The 18,074-nt window shown below is 42.6% G+C and overlaps 1 protein-coding gene across 8 annotated transcripts in view; it reads left to right on the top strand.

Annotated features, from left to right (window-relative positions):
- SFI1 (SFI1 centrin binding protein) overlaps positions 1 to 18,074 on the top strand; it is a 28,400-nt gene that overhangs the window by 7,971 nt on the left and 2,355 nt on the right. Inside the window, exons 7-28 of one of the 8 annotated variants that reach the window (XM_030501758.1) lie at positions 176 to 332; positions 1,115 to 1,276; positions 1,702 to 1,772; positions 2,713 to 2,805; positions 3,169 to 3,266; positions 5,764 to 5,845; positions 6,729 to 6,907; positions 7,142 to 7,217; positions 7,959 to 8,054; positions 8,467 to 8,543; positions 9,195 to 9,297; positions 9,787 to 9,883; positions 10,521 to 10,681; positions 11,091 to 11,165; positions 11,462 to 11,536; positions 11,911 to 12,087; positions 12,928 to 13,061; positions 13,981 to 14,049; positions 15,178 to 15,427; positions 16,112 to 16,256; positions 16,779 to 17,115; positions 17,750 to 17,852. In XM_030501758.1, coding sequence (XP_030357618.1) covers positions 176 to 332; positions 1,115 to 1,276; positions 1,702 to 1,772; positions 2,713 to 2,805; positions 3,169 to 3,266; positions 5,764 to 5,845; positions 6,729 to 6,907; positions 7,142 to 7,217; positions 7,959 to 8,054; positions 8,467 to 8,543; positions 9,195 to 9,297; positions 9,787 to 9,883; positions 10,521 to 10,681; positions 11,091 to 11,165; positions 11,462 to 11,536; positions 11,911 to 12,087; positions 12,928 to 13,061; positions 13,981 to 14,049; positions 15,178 to 15,427; positions 16,112 to 16,256; positions 16,779 to 17,115; positions 17,750 to 17,852 — 2,817 coding nt within the window. Of the gene's footprint in view, positions 1 to 175; positions 333 to 1,114; positions 1,277 to 1,701; positions 1,773 to 2,712; positions 2,806 to 3,168; positions 3,267 to 5,763; positions 5,846 to 6,728; positions 6,908 to 7,141; positions 7,218 to 7,958; positions 8,055 to 8,466; positions 8,544 to 9,194; positions 9,298 to 9,786; positions 9,884 to 10,520; positions 10,682 to 11,090; positions 11,166 to 11,461; positions 11,537 to 11,910; positions 12,097 to 12,819; positions 13,062 to 13,980; positions 14,050 to 15,177; positions 15,428 to 16,111; positions 16,257 to 16,778; positions 17,116 to 17,749; positions 17,853 to 18,074 lie in introns of all 8 variants that reach the window. The other 7 variants (XM_030501756.1, XM_030501764.1, XM_030501761.1 and 4 more) reach the window with 7 other exon arrangements.

The raw sequence follows: 18,074 nt of genomic DNA, 5'->3' as shown, positions 1-18,074 counted from the left end.
GTTCAGTTGGTTGGGGGTTTTCCTCACCTTGTGGGGAGATACCTCATTGCTCATGGATTTCACCTTGAATTTGCTATTGCCTGTGTGTTCTTCCTCTTGTCTTCTTTATTCTGCTTCCCTAATCTTGTCTGGTTTTTTTTATCCTGTTGCCCTCCCTCCTCAATTGTACTGTCAGGCTTGGTTGCAGTGGCGAGAGCTGTATTTATACAACCAGAATAAGAAGCAGAAGGAGACTAGGGCAGTAACTCACAATCGACACTGGGAGTTGAAGAGGTGCATGGAAGCGTGGCTGGGATACATAAACCTTCACAAAGCAATGAAACTTCAGACTGGTGAGTGAAAATGATGAGGTAGGACTGAACAGGGCTCAGCCCCTTTGCTTGAGGCACAGTGAAGGTTTTTTTCTGTTCTAGGAAATGCTGCAGTGTTTCTGCTTACTCAACAGATGGTGAGATGCAACTTGGACTGTACACTGCTAAGGCTAGCTAAGGTTCTATACTGAACTGTCGAGGAGATAACTTGCTTTCCATGTGATTTCAAAGAAAATGCTTCATAGTTCCCTTGATGAAAACTTGCACATTGCATATCATATTCTGACTGAAGTATCTGTGAGAAGCATGTATTCAGGACTATTATTTGTCAATCTGTGTGTGGGTTTTTTTGATAATCAGACAAATTACGACTTATATAGGATGGTGAAGATTATTACACCAATTCTTTTGCTTCTTCCCTTGAAGTTACTGGAATAAGTTCAGACATTTGTGTGAATTACCTGTTGATCGGTGGTAGTGGAAAAGAATCCAGCTTGGATGTCTGGGAATTAGTAATAGGAGAATGCTGAAATATAAGCAAATTTGTATATGTTGAACAAGTGATGCAGTGTCTTAACTTTCCTTTCTTCACTGAGTGCAGTATGTTACTGCTTTAAAACTGCCTTTGTGATCAATAGGAAGAATATAGTCCATAGCTGAGTCTTACTGTGAATTCTTACCATCATATTTCAGTTAGAGCTTCTGTCACTTCAGAACCAGTGGTTTCAATGTCATGGCCTTGCCTGATAGAAATGAGCCGAGGATGGAACAAGTCATGAGTAATTTGTGTGTTTGTTTTCCAGAGCTGGCCCAAGAGCATCACCGAAGCAGGATAGTCCGGTGGTGTTTCTCCAGTTGGCGGCTGTCATGGGAGTGCAGAAGAAGAATGCATGCTCGCCAAAAGGACATAGAAAAGCTAGCAGCAAGGATTGCCTTATGGAGAGTCTTTGCACGCTGGAAGCATTGTATCCAATCTGTATTTAAGCCCTAACAGGGACAGGTTAAAAGCATTTCCACAGGGAAAAGATCTGATTAATAAGCAGGAATGTTGTGCAGTAGCGTGGGTGACAACAAACATGTTATCATTAGTAAGATGTATGTACAGCTATACTATCAATTAGTATAACTGTTGTAATTACAGTATGTTAGCCTGCCGACAGCTAAGAGCCAGCAGAAGATAATTTAGGGCTGGAGAAGAATTCATTACTTAACAGTGGATCAGAAACATACTGTGAATGTGACTGTAATCAAAACTTGTGCAGGTAACAGTGCTGGAAATTAAAGTACTGAAGCAAATTTAGATGGCGATCTGGTGCCCCTCTGTGGGAGAAGGTTGTGTATGTGTCAGGATGGATGTTTCTGTGTAAAAGATCCTTTAACGCAGTGGCAGATGTTGTACTGTGTGTGGAAGAGACGTGGCGGCGTGAGCTGGCTGAAAAACACTACAGGCATCATCTGTTGGTAAGAGCACTGTTGTACAGCAGGTGGAAGAGGCTGAGGAGGGAAGTTGGATACTTCTGGCTGGCAGTGTGCCTTTAATACTAGTAGTGGTGTGGGGGTGTTAAGTGGGGGATGCCCCATTTTCTGGCAGGGTGAGTTTGGATCTGCCATCAGGTTTCTAAATTCCATCTATTCTGAAATCTGCCAGTTGAATCCAAATGGGGAAACTGTGCTGCTCTCCAGAATAATTATTCCAATTGGGAAACTGGTGATGTAGCAGATTAATCTTGATGCTATTGGCCATTTTACCATAATACTGCATTTTCCCCTTGATTTTTCACTGATTTTTTTTTTTCTTCTCACCTCTACCTCAAATGTTTCTGTCTGCATCAGGCATGAGCAGGCCTCCAGCTTTTTTGGAACTGAATTATGTTCAGGTGTAGATCAGTACTGATCATCAAAAGAGTGGCAGCCAATAAACCTGTTTAGATCGTAGATTGGAAACATTGACTATAAGAGACTTTTAAGGCAGGATGCTCTCAGAATGCTCTTTACCATGTTCATCCCTGAATCAAGGCATTGTGGAATCGTAGATCAAAACACCTTGTGCAGAATAGACCTAAAAGGGAAGTGGATCTTTTCTATTCTTGATAAGGAGCAAGTTAGGAGTCTTGAAGCAAAGGAAGAGAGAGTTTGGGAAAGGACTTGGGTAGTGGTGTTGATAGCTGAATGAGGAGTTAGATGTCTTGTAATAAAACCCTGGGAGCGTGGAAGGGAATTTTAGTTTAGCTGGAGAAGTGACAATTTGTGAGGGGAAATTGATGGTTTTGATGACAAGTTCATAAATCTTAGTCGTTGCAAGGAGTAGCATCAAACATAGATTGTAAGGAGCAGCCAGTTCTAAGCTGTGCAGTGCTGATTTGGGTTACATGAAAGCTGTGTACATTTCTTCTTGTTACAGACACTCGGGTTTAAGGGTCTCTGGCAGAATGTCATGAACACTCATCTTCAGCAGATGAGAAAAAATCTGTCACACCGTCAGCACCAGGTTACAGTGAGTCTGACCTTTTTTTGTGTTGGTTTTTCTTCAGCTGTCCTGTTGGCTTCCACTTTCATCTACGAAATGCCTTTTTTATTAAATCAATGGCTTTGTTCCTAAATACGAATAGCCACAGAAAACCTCCTATGTAAGTCAACTGTCAGTCTTAGTTGTTTTAGTTCCCTGTTTTCCTATATTTATGGTGACTTTTACCAGAAAAATTCATAGCAGGTTATAAAACAAGGTTGGCATGTGAAACAGTGCAGGAGGCAACCACTGCAGCATGCAGTTTCAGTAGGACTTTTAATAATGTCTGTCTTTTGGATTCTCTTCTTCCCTTGATATCTATGTTTTTTCATGTCTATTGTTCTATTTCAGGTGTTGCGGAAGTTCTGGAACCGTTGGAAGTCCCGTTTGGAAGAGAAGGAAGAGGAACAGCAGCAGGCCTTAACAACAGTGGCTTATGCCCGTTACAGGTACACAGAGAAATGCTGAGAGAAAGTTGTACAAATGTGGGATTTGTGGACCTTTGATTTTCTTTTAAAACCTGGTAGTACCTTTGGGGCATGACCATTCTCCTGCCAATTGCTCTTATATTTTCTATGAGTAGTGGAGAATTTATATCCCCTGCTTCTCTGTGAAATGTGAGAAGGAGATTGATTTAAGCCCAGCTCTGAGGCTTGTTTAGATTCACTCAAAATGAGTCCAGGTCCACAACTGCAGTCGTGCCAAAATAAATCTATTACAACTGCTGGAGTTATTCTAATTTAAGTTTACAATGTGAAATTGAGTGAAATTACTGGGAATATTTCTTCTTTAGAGGTGCTTGGTGTTTCTGTTTTCTGTTAAAGTAAATGGATGCTGCGGGTTCTCATCACCTCTTAAAATTCAGACACTAGCCTTTGTCTCACAGTAATGATACATCTTACTAACTACTTTTACTGGCATTTATGGAGGCACAGACATGCACAGGAGTTACAAGAGTGTGTTCTTGTTCCTTGTGGAAATTGGGGTGGAGAATATTGACTGGGAGAGGGGAAAAAAAAAAAAGGGTATTTGCCTTTTCTGAGATGCCTTAAAAGCCTTGCCTGGGCTTGTATTCTTACCCACGGATTCCGTGCTGACTCTGCAGGTAGAGTTATGATTTATTGTGCTATTATATGCTATTACAATGAGACCCCGCCATGGACAATGGGACGCTTTTGCCTGTGTAAGTTGAGAGACAAAAAAATATTCTTTAACGTAGAATCTTCTTTCTAGTAGACTTGGGACCTTGCACCTTTCGTTGGCAGAGAATAGTCACACCCTGTGTTCCAGATTCATACCTTTGTGTCATGAAAAGCCTGGCTTCACAGCTGAAAAGGAACCTGCAAAAAGTCTGTTTTGGCTTGGATATGGGCTTGCTCTTTGGGAGGTTCACAGATAGGTTTGGAGTGCACCTGAGTAATGAGGGCAGCTGCATTTCTGCAAGCAATTAAGAGTTTTTCCCAACTGTTTTGAGAGTGCAGCTGTGCTGTGTTAGCTTTTACCCTCTGGAGACAAGGAAAGAGAAAATGCTTGAACACTCAGGACCTTAAGCTCAGTGAAGATGAGTTGCAGCATGCAACTGCTGCGCTGTAACTCATGCCTCTCTCACCAAGGAAGGGATGAACTTGTTGGTTCTGGAGCCATACTTTGATTTCATGGGTCAGGAATGTTTTTGTGTGCAATCCCTTCTCCTTAGAAAGAGTATTAATGAAGTCCTATTTCCTGAACACAAAGGAACAAATGATAAGAAGGATGTTCCTTGGTCAGAGGTTTGGGGCTGCTTTTCAACCAGATCTACGTAAAACTGCCATGGCAGCTTGACAGAACTCAGCTTCCCTGTTGGTCTCTGATGCACGTATGTGCTGCCTCACAAGTCAGTGCCTCAGTTGCTGTGTCTGGTGGTAAGACCTTGGAGGTACCCCAGAAGAGCCACCAATTGAGATTTGTGACTGTTACAGATCAGAGACACTCTTGCTGGCAACTACCAGTACCCTCCAGGAAGACTTATGTTGTTTACCACCTCATAAACTTGTAATGAGCTGTAACAGCTACCTACCAAAAATTACCTGGTAAGAATCCAAATATCTTTTAGGCCTGTTTAGACTGGAGAAGAGCTGAGACTTGCTGACAGTCTAATTAGTACACCCACATGACTGAGGTCTGGAAATAACTGATGTGCTGTTTCTACTAGGCTGTAGCTCAGACTTCTGGACTAGTAGGCTTCTACTATATGCTTCTTTTGTGAAAGAGATGTATAGTGCTCAGTCATAAATATATAGTAATTGCATTTTTTGAGTACTATTTGGTGATGATTCTCCCTGGGGAGGACACAGACTAGCAAGTATTATCTTCGTCTAGAGAGAAAAAAGCTTTGATAATGAAGGCAACTAACCTGGCCATGTTCATAAAAGAAGGCTTTGGTAGAACCTCTTCAGTGTTAAGATCAGACCACACTGCTCTTTATTATTTGTTATTATAACTTTTTTCAAGTCCCATTACAATGTTTGTTTTGGTTTTAAATAGAAAAAGTAGAGTAGCATTTTCAAGCTGTTTTGAAGGGAGGAGGGATTGGACTGTATTTACAGTGGCGAAGAAATAAAAGGTTGTTATATGATTTTTTTCTTTGCCTTTATAAATAAAATTTTTTGGTGAGAAGTGAGAACAATCTTTTGAATGATCTGAATGAAAGCAGAGCGTTCTGATAACTTCAGAAAAGTCACTAATCTTATGTATTCTGTGTAAGATTTCAGGGGGCAAATTGTCTGGTTTTTAACCCAGAGAATAATGAGGACACACAGCTGCCTGATTTCCAAAGGTGGCTTGCATTGTTTGAAAAATCAACTAACTGTTTAAGTTGTAGATGGATTGGTCTTTTGACATTCATAAAACGGTCTCTTTTCTGAAGGAATTCTCTCCTGTGCTGACATTCTCCCTTTTTGCTTGCAGGAGGGTGTTGATGAGACAAGTATTTGACACATGGGTGCTGAACACCTGCAAGCAGCAAGAATTCCGAATGGCAGAGAAGAGGGTAAATCCACCCTTCTACCTGGCCTTGCTTAGGAAATAGAGGGCATGGTTTCTTAGTCACTGTCTGTGAACAGGAGTTGGCATGAGATATACATGGATATTTTAAGTTCCCTTTTCCCTGTTGGGGGATCAAGTCCGGGGAAATAGATTACAACCAGTATTTACTAGTCACCTTTTTTGAGTTAAGCTATTTATTAATAATAATAGTTTTGAGATGTTGTTACTAGAGGGTAACTATTTGCACAGTTCGTTCACTTATTTCCCTCACCCAGTAAATGTCTATTTCATAATTACCTGGTTGAAACAATAATAGTAATAAAGAGCCAATCCCAACCTATTTAAAAAGTTTGGGGTGGTGCTGACAAACTAGTTGCTTCTAGGTAGGTGTCCATAAAATCACTTAAGGGGTCCTTCATTTCCACAGGGGTATATATAATTCTGTAGTCTTTATCTGTAGCAGCCACTGCCCCCTTTTATGTGGTCTGAGTTCCACAGCTCCTAGTTGATGGCAGTGTGTGTGTGGCCTTGTGCAGATATGGCTGACTGTTGGTGTTCCGAGATTATCAGTCCCTGCAGATTCAACAGGAGTGTTTTCTGGAGCTTATCGGTTCTTGGGAGTCTTTCATATGCTACTTATGAGTGTGTAGTTTTCCTCTCTTTGACTCGCCGTTTTCTGGTGGCAGTTTCTCCATCTGCATGCATGCAGGTCCCTGTATAATATATTCACATAAACTCACAGCAAAGGGGCTTGGGTGACATGTTTAAAGTAAGAAGAGGAAAACAAACACTGGACAGTTCTGTGCATGTCATCTTTAAGAAATTGCCTTCTCTTGTTTGTAAGTGGCCTATGTCATGAATTCATTGCCACCTTCTTCCCATTGTAGGCTGCACTTCATTTTGAAAGGCAGCTATTGCGTTGTTTCTGGTGCTTCTGGTGGAGAAGAACAGCTGCATGTTTGGAGGAGCAAGAGAACTTGGTTCGTGCACAAGGTCACTACAGCAACCTGCTGCTTCTAAAGGCTTTCTGTCTTTGGAAGCAAAATACTCAGGAGAGAAAAACAGAGTAAGAAGTTTATTTAAAAGGGAGGGTGATTTGGATTGGTCCTGTGGTGGCCTACTTTTGGCAAAGCAGCTGTTAATTCACAGTGATTCTGACTCCTTATGTGTGCTTTGGAATCTATTAGTTTGTCTTTCAGTAAATGACTTACTGAAAATAGCAAGTGTGGGGTCAAGTCTGTGCTAGAGGGGTTCAGTAACATGAATTGCATTGTAGGAGAAATAATTATTTTTCTTATAGGAGGCTCAAGGAGATGCAAGCCTTAAGATTTCACTATTCAAAGTGTCTGCAGCAGGCTTGGAACAAGTGGAAGGAGGTGAGGGAGTTAACAGATGGGGAAGAGCTTGAATCCTATTTACTTTGTACAGATTGCTTCTACCATATGGCTAGAAATTAAATTGTTTATTTTAAATACTAGTCATTCCTAAGCTCTCCTTCTTTTCCAGGTGGATAAAACCAGTTCAGTGTGGGCAGAACAGGAATTGTGTAGGGAGGAGAGGGAGTTCTTTGACTTCTTGTTGACTTCTCTAATATAGTGAGAATGGAACTGTAGTTTAGGAGATTTACCCAGGAATGTAACCAGAGTTAACATGATGAAATTATCCCTAGACACTACTGTGCATGTCCTTCTCAAAGTTAGAAGTTTGCAGCAAGGCTATGGTGTGGTCTGTAGTTGTGTACAGGTCACAGCAGGCCCTTCACTTTTATGTTGGGCCTTTCCCTTACCATGGTATGATAGACCAAATAGGCGTTGCAGCATGTCTTGCTGAGAAGTTTTAGAGTTGACACTAGTATGTTGGTCCAGAACTGTTAACTTGAGTGAACTGTATCAGTCTTCAAGAGGATTTCTAAAAAGGGCAGAGTTAAAAAAGCCTCAACTAGGCCTTCTGGAGAAATAGCAGCGTGCAGCACTAGTTTGAGTGAAAACCTATTACAGCAAGATTAAAGGACAGATGCTTCCCCAGTGACTGGGAATGATCCTTTTCCCTCTTTGCTCTGCCACTGCCTGTTTTCTCTCCATCACATGTACATGTCTTTCTCCTCTCCCCCTTCATAGTACGTGGAACATCAGCGTGAGAAATGGAGGAAGTTGGTGCAAGCAGACATGCACTATCAGCACATGTTACTCAGCAAGACCTTGGCAGCCTGGAAGGTAGGAGGGAACATCCTTTCCTCTGAGGGATTTGTGTGTGTGTGCTTAAGTGCTTTGGTGAGAACTGAAGAGCTGCCATGCTGTTTCACTCTAGGCATTTGCATACCAGGGTGGAATGGAGGCTATTGTAGCTAGGGTGTATAAGCTCTAGCATTGCTTTTTGGGGCAAAAGAACCAATGTAATCATGCGGCTTGGTGAAAGGTCTGTCATAGCTGGCATTAACTAGTGTGTAATGACTCTTCATCTTGGAAAAGCAGCATTTGATTTCAGTGGCTGCAACCTCCTTTTTCCCCCTGTGTACTCTACTGCTGTTACTACTCTCCTAAGCTGCTACTAAGAGTTTCCAGATGTCTCCTCTCCTCAGATGTTGGCAGTTGAGGGAGATTTTACTTCTTGCTGCTCTTCTTGCAGACTTACCAGCATAATGTACAGTGCATTCTATCCCAAGTAGCTGAGAAGGAGAACCAGCACACCAGACTGCTGCTCCGGTAAGCCTGTTTCCTTGTGCAGCAGGAGAGAAGTGACTGCACTGCAGTCAAATTACTCCTATTCTTTCATTGCCACCTTTGTCAATTTTTGAGTGGTCAGTGCTGGGAATTGACTCCGCTGTGCATTGCTGTTTCTGTGCAGATCACTAGCTAAAAGAAATCAACTTCTTCCTGAATTGCCCTCTGTTTTGCTTTAACTTTTTTATTTTAGTCCCATAAGAGACAGCAAACTGTGTCATTCCCTGCAGTGAGCACACAGATTCTACATGGATATAATATTAAAGCAGCCTGGAAGATTTAGAGGCTGTCTTGCGTTCAAAGTGAGGAGAGTGGTTAAAGATCATATCACTTTGTATTGGTTGTAGTTGCTTTAGTTTTAATTACCTCATTTGTTTTAATGCTGTACAACCACAGTCACTTGCAGAGCCTGATTGATTTGGCTTAAGATGCTGAATTTAAGGGTGTATCCTGGTTTTGTACTGCCTTCAACGGAGACCCAAAGGGGCAGAAGTTGATTTGCAAGACTGAGTTTATGGAGAGAGCTGGCTTTGGCTTCCCTGTGAGTTGGAGGGTGCCAAATGAACAAATGAGAATCATTCTTACTGGGTTTTGTTTGTTTGTTTTTTAATTTTTGTATATTTATATACCCAGGCAGGTTCTGTGTACATGGAGAGAAAATGCTCTTGCTCTTGTATGTGAAGCTAAGGCAGCTATTCAGGCAGATGAGCACTACAGGAGAGCAATCCTGTCAAAGGTAGGGTCTCTCTGTAGCAGATACCAAGTCTTAAGTACAGATGCTAGTTCAGGCATGGGTCAGGTAATGCAGGACCAAAAACTTAATCTAAGAGCCACTACTAAGAAAGGTCTAAAAAGTGGGAGTCCCATGTTATTTCTACAGGCATCTCTGAAAGTTGTCTCTGAGTGAACTCATGATTTTTCCTCTTCTTTTCTCCCCATTTCCTAGCAGGAAGGGAGGACCAGTAGTATGATACAGTATGATACAGGTAATAGTAGTATTACCTGGGGTGGGGGGAAAGGCAGATGGATGGAAAAGGAGAATGAATGAAAACTGCTGGGGGACCCTCTGCTGTATTTACTTTATAGGAAATTTGCACTGTCTTGCTGAACCTTATGTGAAAAATTACATGGGAGTGGTTATGGTGCCAGCAGCATGGAGCACATTGCTTCCAAAGAACATTGCAGTCAGCCTGTATCCTGTCTCTTGCTTGTATTGCACCTTCAGGTGTTGCTGCAGTGGAGGTACGCTGCCCTGCTCCAAGTGTGTAGCCGTCAGCAGAAGATGATGGCTGTGATGCAGGCCAGAAAACATTTGGATATAGGTGAGCTGATGGAGGTATTAAACTCTCAAAAAACTTAGTTATCTATGTATGATCCTTAGAAAGACATAGCTCAGTAGAGCAGTCTTTTGTGTCATCTGTACAGATGTCTATTAAGCCTACAAAGGATGTCCCCATGGAATGGGGAAGGACTTGAGACTCCAGTAATCAGTTGAAGGCTGCTTGTGTTACTTTGCTTCTCTGTTGGCTCCTTGTCCCCCCTCAAGGGAGTTTTCTGTTACTAATTTTGAGAAGCTCAGATGTCTCTGTTTTAAGGGCAGTGCAAGTAATCTTACCAGTTGCTGCTTTAATCTTTCTCTAGTAATTAATACAGAAAGGCCCTCAAACTTTGCAAGCATTTTCATGACACCAGCCACCTTCTTGACATGAGGACTCTGAAGCAGCAGGGGCAAATGATTTCCTAAGGATTATAAAGAATGTCCATGGCAGCAGGGAAGACTTGAAGTCATGGCTCACTGACCGTTACCTGAAGTGTTTCACAATCCTTCTTCCTAGTGCTGAGTGCTGCTAAAGCAATACTTAAATATACTTAAAGCAATACTTAAATACTTTCAGACTTAGTCTGGAAAAGTAGCTGATCGCTTGATACTCTCTGAGTTAATTTGTCTTCTCCTAACAGTGCATTTACAGACCATGTTTCTTCACTGGAAGGAATTAACTAGGGAGTCTCTGATGCTGAGGGCTCAGCAGCACAGGGCAGCACAGCACCACCAGCAGCACCTACTCCAGAAGTACCTGGTGAAATGGAAGAAGTATCATCAGCAGTGCCTTAGGAAAATGGTGAGAAGGATCATCAACCTCCCCAGGCAGTGACCCAGTGTTGGAAGTTACAGGTGTGGAAGAGCAGGCTGTGGCCCCTGGTGAGGGGAATGGTAGTGACTGAGCACAACAGCCTTGTGCACTGAGGAGGAAAGAACATGCCTGTGTCTTGCCTGAAGCAGCTTTGGTAGAACTGACAAAGAGATGAGAAGCTGGGCTTGCCCTGAGTGACACCATTAATGAAATCCTTGTGGGCTTCATAGATATACAGATACTGTTACAGCAGAGGGCACTTAGATATTTAGGGTTGCCTCAACAGAACAAAGGGAGGATGATAAAGGCTGTTTGGTACCTGTTCTATTCTAGTAGCTTTTGGCTCAGATAAGTGGGCTTTGTCTGCAAGTGACTCACTGTTTTGCTTGCCTTACAGCTACTACAGAGACTGGGAGATCAGCTAATGACTCATAGACTTTGCTCTACTTCCTTCTCTTGCTGGAAGACACGGGTAAGGAATTGACCCCTGGGTAGCTATCTAGCTCTTTGCTGATCTTTATCCCTTCTTCTCCTTCATACTCCACTCACACATGAGAATATGAGGACCATAAAAATTTATTTAATCACTTTCTGGATTTTTGGTTCCACTAGCAGAAGAGAAACCTTGCTGTATACTGGGTGAACTGAGCAGGTTATTATGCTATAGCTCCACCAGCACGTCCTGTCTGGTTGATGCTCTGGCTAGCATTTCTGGTGTGGGATATGTAAACTCCTCACCTCTTTGCTGTGCATTTTTTCCCCTGATAGCTGTTGGAGCAGCGATGGGAAAAGCAGAAGATGGTGCAAGCATTGTGGCACTGGTCCCTTTCATTGCAGAGAAAGGTAGGGGTCTGTGAGGGTCAGGGGCAGACAAGTGAATTTGCAGATGTGCAGATCATATGCAGATTTGATTGCACTTAGCAGAGTGCACACTCTGAATATGTTTCCTTCCATCTTTGGGTGCTATATGTTATTTTAGGATGCTGGAAAACTGGCCCTAAATCCTCTTACCAGATTAAAAATTGTGCACTTTTTTCCCCATCCAGCCTCAGCTGACTTAAATCCCTGTCTCTTTGCCCTTGTGGTAGTGTCCTGCTATTGCTGTAGCTCTGCCTATTACTCTCCAGTGGAAGGGAAAACGTTCCTGTCTGCAGGGGGGATCCCTGGCCTGGAACCTGTCTTTGTAACACTCAAGCTGTTTGTTGGTCCTCTTGTAGGTATTTGCTGCTTGGCTCAGATTTACCAAGGGGCAACAGCAGAAGAAAGATTGCATAAAAAAAGCCACAGGAATTCACCACACTACTCGACTGAGAGAATGTATAACCCGAGGCTTGAGATACACCACTGCCATGAAACAGTTGCAAGGACAGCTCCAAGCCCAGCACCAGCTGAAGGTGAAAGAGGTAAATGATTGTTCAGATACACCCAGCACTGATCTGCTCTGATCTACTTTGTGTGTATATTTGTGTGCACATGTGTATCAGGGAGCCCTACATCTTGGCTCTTGTGTGGAGCTTACGTACACTCTTGCCTGTGGTCCTGTCCTTTCGTGCAACTGGGACTAGAGACTTCAGACTTGTGTTGCTAATTTGGAACCTTTCTTAATGAAGCTATTTCAAAACTGGGCAATTCCTACCATAGATAATATTGCTGGATGAAACCTTTGCATGTGGCTACTGTCTGGTCTCTAAATTCTGTGCTAGAATGAAGCATTAGAGGCTGCGTCTAGTCCTGTCTTAGCTTTAGCACCACGTACACCTTCAGATGTGGGCTTGTGTCGCTTCTGACTTTGAATAGCAGCCCAGCCATGTTGTGTAGAAAGGAAGATAGAGATGCCTGTATTGATTGCTCTCTTCCTGCTCCTGGGCGGCTTTCCAAGCTCTTTTCCAGGTTTTCCAGACACTGTTCTGTTTCCTAATGTGCAGCCTGCCTCATTGCAGAAGTACCCAGTTCATTTTCCTTACCCAAGTATTACCACAGCAGACCTGCTAATTTAGCTTAGAGAGCTGCTATGGCTGTGAGGTCAGCAGAAATCTCAGTTCCTTTCTGAGGTGTTCTCCCTGGGTGCTGTGGTGTTGCTTCCTACTCTCAGCCATCAAACGCTCTGCTATTCTTTGTGTTGGCAGGCAGCCTACAACCTTCACCAGTCAGTGTATCGCTGTGCCATGCTGTGGAAACAGAAGGCTCTCTCCAAGAAATTAAATAAGCCTTGTTCTTTTCTGCCACCTCTGAAGAAGCAAGTGGCATTTAAAATGCCTGATGTTAGTCCTGGGATAAGAGGACATTCAGCAGAGGAAGAGCCATGGCCTTCAAAATACAGTCGCCTACCATTTCACCTTGCTGATGGGGACCCAGTTCTCAGTGATCTGTGAGTGTGCTCAACAGCTCCAAGTTCTAGTCCTACCTGCATGTATGTAGTTTTACATCTGTGTAGTCCATCTGTCTCTCTCATTTTTGTATTCCCAAGTTTTCACATTGGTGACTGTAGTCCCTAACACTCTCTCTGACCCTGCATCATGTGGCTGGTCTTGTGGTTGGTTATACAAGAGCTGTGCATAGTGAATCCATCAGCCCACAAATAACAAAAGAATTTGTGACTTTATACTTAAATATCAGTGACAGGTAGGACCAGCTCAGCTATATACTTCCCACTGCGTTTCTCAATATACAACTATGAATTCATGGGGCATTAGTCACTTGTCATAGAACAGTTACACAGGGAAACATTTGAAAGATGTATGTGATGGGACTTTTACCATCATGAGAGCTGATCTTGTCTGAGTGCCCTAGAGCTGTCAGTGAAGCTCTTTTTCACTGAAGCCAAGTATAAGCTCTGATGAAATGATAAGCACCAAGATCGTGGCTGTGCAGAAATGGAATTTTCTTCTTGTCCCTTTCTTTTCCCTGGGGAAGCTAGTCCTTAAGAATTTCTGATCATGGGACAATTTCAAGGAAGAATCTTCTATGAAGCTTCTCAGTCCAGGACAGGAGCCTTAAAGGGAAGTAAAGTGATAGCTTCACATTTCTTTAAGCTAGTATATGCTGCCAAAAGAAGTAGTTTTGCCTTGTTCAGTTCTGTCCATTCCACCACTCCTTGTGTTGGCACAATCCTTCATACAGTAAACCAGATTGTGACATTAACGCAGGTCAAAATGTAGTCTTTAAATAATTATTGCATGCAAGGGGAATGTTGCAGAGCAGAGATAATGATGGAATAGGACTGTTTCTTTAGCTGCAATGCCAGCTTATGCCAGTTTAAAATACATGTTTCTGTTTGTTCTTTTCAGAAATACCATTCAACGAGCAAGGTTACCACCACAGAGGCCTGGCTTCCTTCTGGGATCTCCTTTTTCTAGGTAGAAGGTCTGATTTAAAAGTAAAGAAAAAGCAGGTGGCTTAGAGTGGGATATGCTGTGCTTATCCCCTCGAATCCCCTGACCTTCATAATACAGAACGTTCAGTAACTATGGGATGGTGCATTGCTCTCTGCTACCAAAAGGCCAGCCTAATCTTAAAAACATCAGGTTTCTTTGTAAGAAGCAGACAAGAAAAACAAACTTTAATTAAATAGCAACCACGGCCTTTGTTTCATTAGTGAGAGATTTTGAGGGAAAGATAGGGCACATCACTTCCTTACAAAATCAATGGGCTTAGGGAATAAGTAAAGTTGTGGGTTGTTTTTCTGTCAGTCTTGCCACATAAACTTGGAAGTTTGAGTTGTGCAGGATGCTTTTTGGCTCGTAGATTGTATTTGCTCCACACCAGGTTTGGGTATGGATTTAACTAATCTACTGGGGAATCATTAATGATTCTGGTAATGCAGAGCCCGAACTGAGTATTTCTCTCTGTCTTGGCTGAATCAACTTTGCTGCTCTAAAAGGAGCTTTTTTTTTATTTTTATTTTCCCCCCAAGGTCTGTGCTGCTGATGAAAGTGTTCAATTAAGCAGCAGTTTCACTGTCTTGAGTGTTCTGCACTTGTTTGAGTTACGGTAACACTTCTTAGCCCTGAAACTGAGTGAGCTGAAACTGCTGTTGCTATAGAAGCTGAAATTGTGTCTAAGCAGATGTTTAGACTGAACTTTTATGTGAAACTGTTCTGTAGTTAGCTTTAGAAAAGGGAAATAGCTATCAATTTCCTCTCAAAACCCATCTGAGATTGCTGATCCTGCTCCCTCTTGTCCCAAACCAATATGAGGCAGGATTTTGTTAATGCATTGAATTCACAGCTCTAAAGAAATTGTTTCAGCCTGGATGAATGTGGAGAATTTGGAGCAGGGCAGGAGGAGTAATGGACACCTTTGCTGCTCTGCTGCTTTTTTTGTTTGATTTTGAAATCATTGTGGTGTTTTGGTTTTGTTTGTTGTTTTGGGAGTTTTTGCTGTTTGGTAGTTTGGTTTTTTTGCTTTTAAACTGGGGTTTCCCTTGCATAGTAAAGCTGTATGCAAGGGAATAACAAGATGACCTCATTCTCCTTCTTTTACAGACCAGAGGCACCCTTTCAGCAAACACCTGTGAACAGGTGTCCTGGGCAGACTGGGACCTTAATGCAAACACCTGAAGTGGAAGAAAGTACCAGTAAATGTCTGTCTCAGGTGGGCAATACCACTCGATCCTACCCATCTCTTGTACATGCTGTACCACTGTGGACACATGATGTGCACTGTGCTACTCAGAGGCCAGAGCTAAGGTCTCCTTCCTCTTTCATGCCTCAAATGAAAGCTGGAGCAGAAATGGTGAGTGTATTGCTGAAGGAAAAACTAGTGTGCTTACTGGGCTACTGTCAACATGCATGCTGCTTAGTGCTGGGTTTTCCTGTGGCTCTGCTGGAGTGCCCAGCTGGCTGTTGAGCTATTCTTTTCTTGTTCTAGCTGTCATCCTAAAAGCTGACCAAATTAACTGGCTCTGAATGCCCAAGAGTTCTTTACCACCAGTCTGAAGCAATGTTTCGCTAGCTGACCAATCCACTTGTATTTCATGTCTTTTTTCCTGGTCTTGTGTCTTTCCTAGCTGGATGCTTTTCCTAGCAATTGACTTGAGAGTGCTGCTCCTTCAAAGAGTTCAGAGCAGTTACAGTTTGCCAACCAGATTACAGGGATTTAAGAGCAACTCAGTTTAGGAGCAGTGGCTATGGCTGATGGTCCCAAAAATTGAAATTCACTTCCCCTGCAACTAGGTGCTTGCATTTTAACCTCCTGTTCCATGCCAAATGGGAGGTGTTAATGAAATAGCTCCAGGCTAGAAATTAAAATGCCTATTTCTTAAGCTCTGCTGCTTCTGTGGTATTTTACGAGGGGCTCAGTGACTACAGGGGTTGTTTGAGTGGGGGTAGGGTTGAGTAGGTCAGGTGCATTCTACTTGTAGGGCTTACTCAAGAAAACCCTTTGAGGAAAAAACATGGTATCATTTTGACCTTGTAGAGAGGAGGTTGGCCTGTGGGTGGTCACAAAAGAGCCCATTCCCAAGACTCTCAACAGGACTCTATGGAGAAGTTACAACCAAACTTGGAGCCACGTTTGCTGTCACCTGAAAACTTGGTGGGAAAACGGAGTCACCAGGCTGCAGGTAGGTCCTCACATCTAAGCTGCAGCAGTTGTGTGTCCTCCTCTAATACATCCAAGAGTGTAAGTCAGCTGCACAAAACATCAGGGAGACAAGGCAGTCTTGTATGCCTGCTTCAGGAGGTGAAGAATACCAGTCATTCCTTTTTGGGACAGTAATAAGAGTTTTGTGGATTCTGCTGAATCCAGGGGCTAAGAGTGTTCTGGGGATTGAAGGAAGGGAACTGCTAGGGATTGGCTTCTTTTAGCAAGAATGTGCTTGAGTGCTGGGGTTTTCATGTATGTGAGGCTGAATGCTTTGTTTCAGGAGGGAAGAGTTTTCTCTGTACTTACAGTATGGTTGTAAAGGGGACATAAGGTGTCTAAGCACCTCCCAGTGTGGTGTTTAGGGCATGAAATTTGTGTTCCATGGGACTAGACTGACTTCATTCTAGAGATGTAAAACACTAAATAATGAATAGGCCAAACCAGCATTTGTAGTACTAAATCATTCGCATTTATCTTTTTTGTGTATGTTTAAACTGAGTCTTTGGAGCTTGTAATGCTGTCAGGACTCCTTCCCTCTCACTGTACCTGATCTTTTGGGCAAATAGGTACATGTCACAGCGTGACAAAACATGTGGAAAGGACTCCAGGAGGGTTCCATGTTTCCTGTCTACTAACCTGACTTTCGTTAATAAGAAGAAACGGTGGAAGTCTGCTCTACTTCCATTGCTTGTGCCTTTTATCTTCCATTCAGCTGAAGGGGAAGAAAGGGAGCACAGTTCCAGGGAAGAAATGGTGTTACAGAGGAAGCTGGAAGTTGAACTCCGACACATCCAACAGCAGATGCAGTACTACTTCAGCAGGAAGCAAGAACTCAAGTATGTTGCAAAGCCCCTTTATTTATCCAGCCTTGCTTCATGCTGTCAGCTTAATATTGCACTTTATGTATATGTCTGCTTTTAAAATAACCGGTCTGTTCACAGCAGAACTGTGAATGAAACAGAAAAGTTCCAGAGGTTTTTATTTTCTAAGAGTTCACTCCAGGTAGGAGAGAGTACCTGTGCCACTGCTTTTGTAGTCAGCAAGTGGCTTAATTATACCTTCGGCAGCTGTTACAGAAAGCATGGCAGAGGTATTGGGTGTAATCTGAAGGCAGTACAAATGAACTTGGCTTTTAGCTCTTTTATCATGAAGACTTAGCTTTTCCAACTGTCAATTAAAAAACTATGGCTGGTGTTTGACAACTCCTCTACTAGAACAAGAACACATTTACAAAAATGCTAGTAAGCAAATGGGGCTGTCAGGAAAGGAAGAAGTCAGGAACAAGCAGTAGGAAATGTAACCAATTTTCAGACAGGTTTCTCTGCTTTCCAGCATCTTTTTAGGCTTTTACCATTCACTGGTTTGAGACAAGAAATAGGAGCTTATTGCAAGTATCAATCACAAGTCTAAGTTGGCTTAGACTGCTGAGCCTTCTAATTGGCACAAGAATCCTTTAATCCATTTTATCAGGTCCTGTCAGCAGCAGGCAGAGATTCTACAGAAGTGGCTAGAAAACAGCACACAACCAGAGGACCAAGATGGTGTACAAGATGTTCAGGGAGAACTGAATCAGGTCTGTAAACAGCAAACAAATTCAAGTCACTTAAGTGATAATCACTATGCTATGCACTTAGCCTAAAGGCTGATGGCAGTTGTGAGCAATTGTATAGTAACCTGCTACTGACGTGCCAAGAGAATTTGAGACTTCTAATCAGAAGTGGAGTGAAGAGCACAACAGGCTGCTGTGTAGATGCATCTTATTTGTTCAGAAATGTAACTCCAGCTCCAATAGGCC

This window comes from Strigops habroptila, chromosome 11, assembly GCF_004027225.2.
Source record: "Strigops habroptila isolate Jane chromosome 11, bStrHab1.2.pri, whole genome shotgun sequence".
NCBI classification, from domain to species: domain Eukaryota; kingdom Metazoa; phylum Chordata; class Aves; order Psittaciformes; family Psittacidae; genus Strigops; species Strigops habroptila.
The sequence above is the reverse complement of the archived record's forward strand: the minus strand, read 5'-3'. Positions and strand labels throughout refer to the sequence as shown.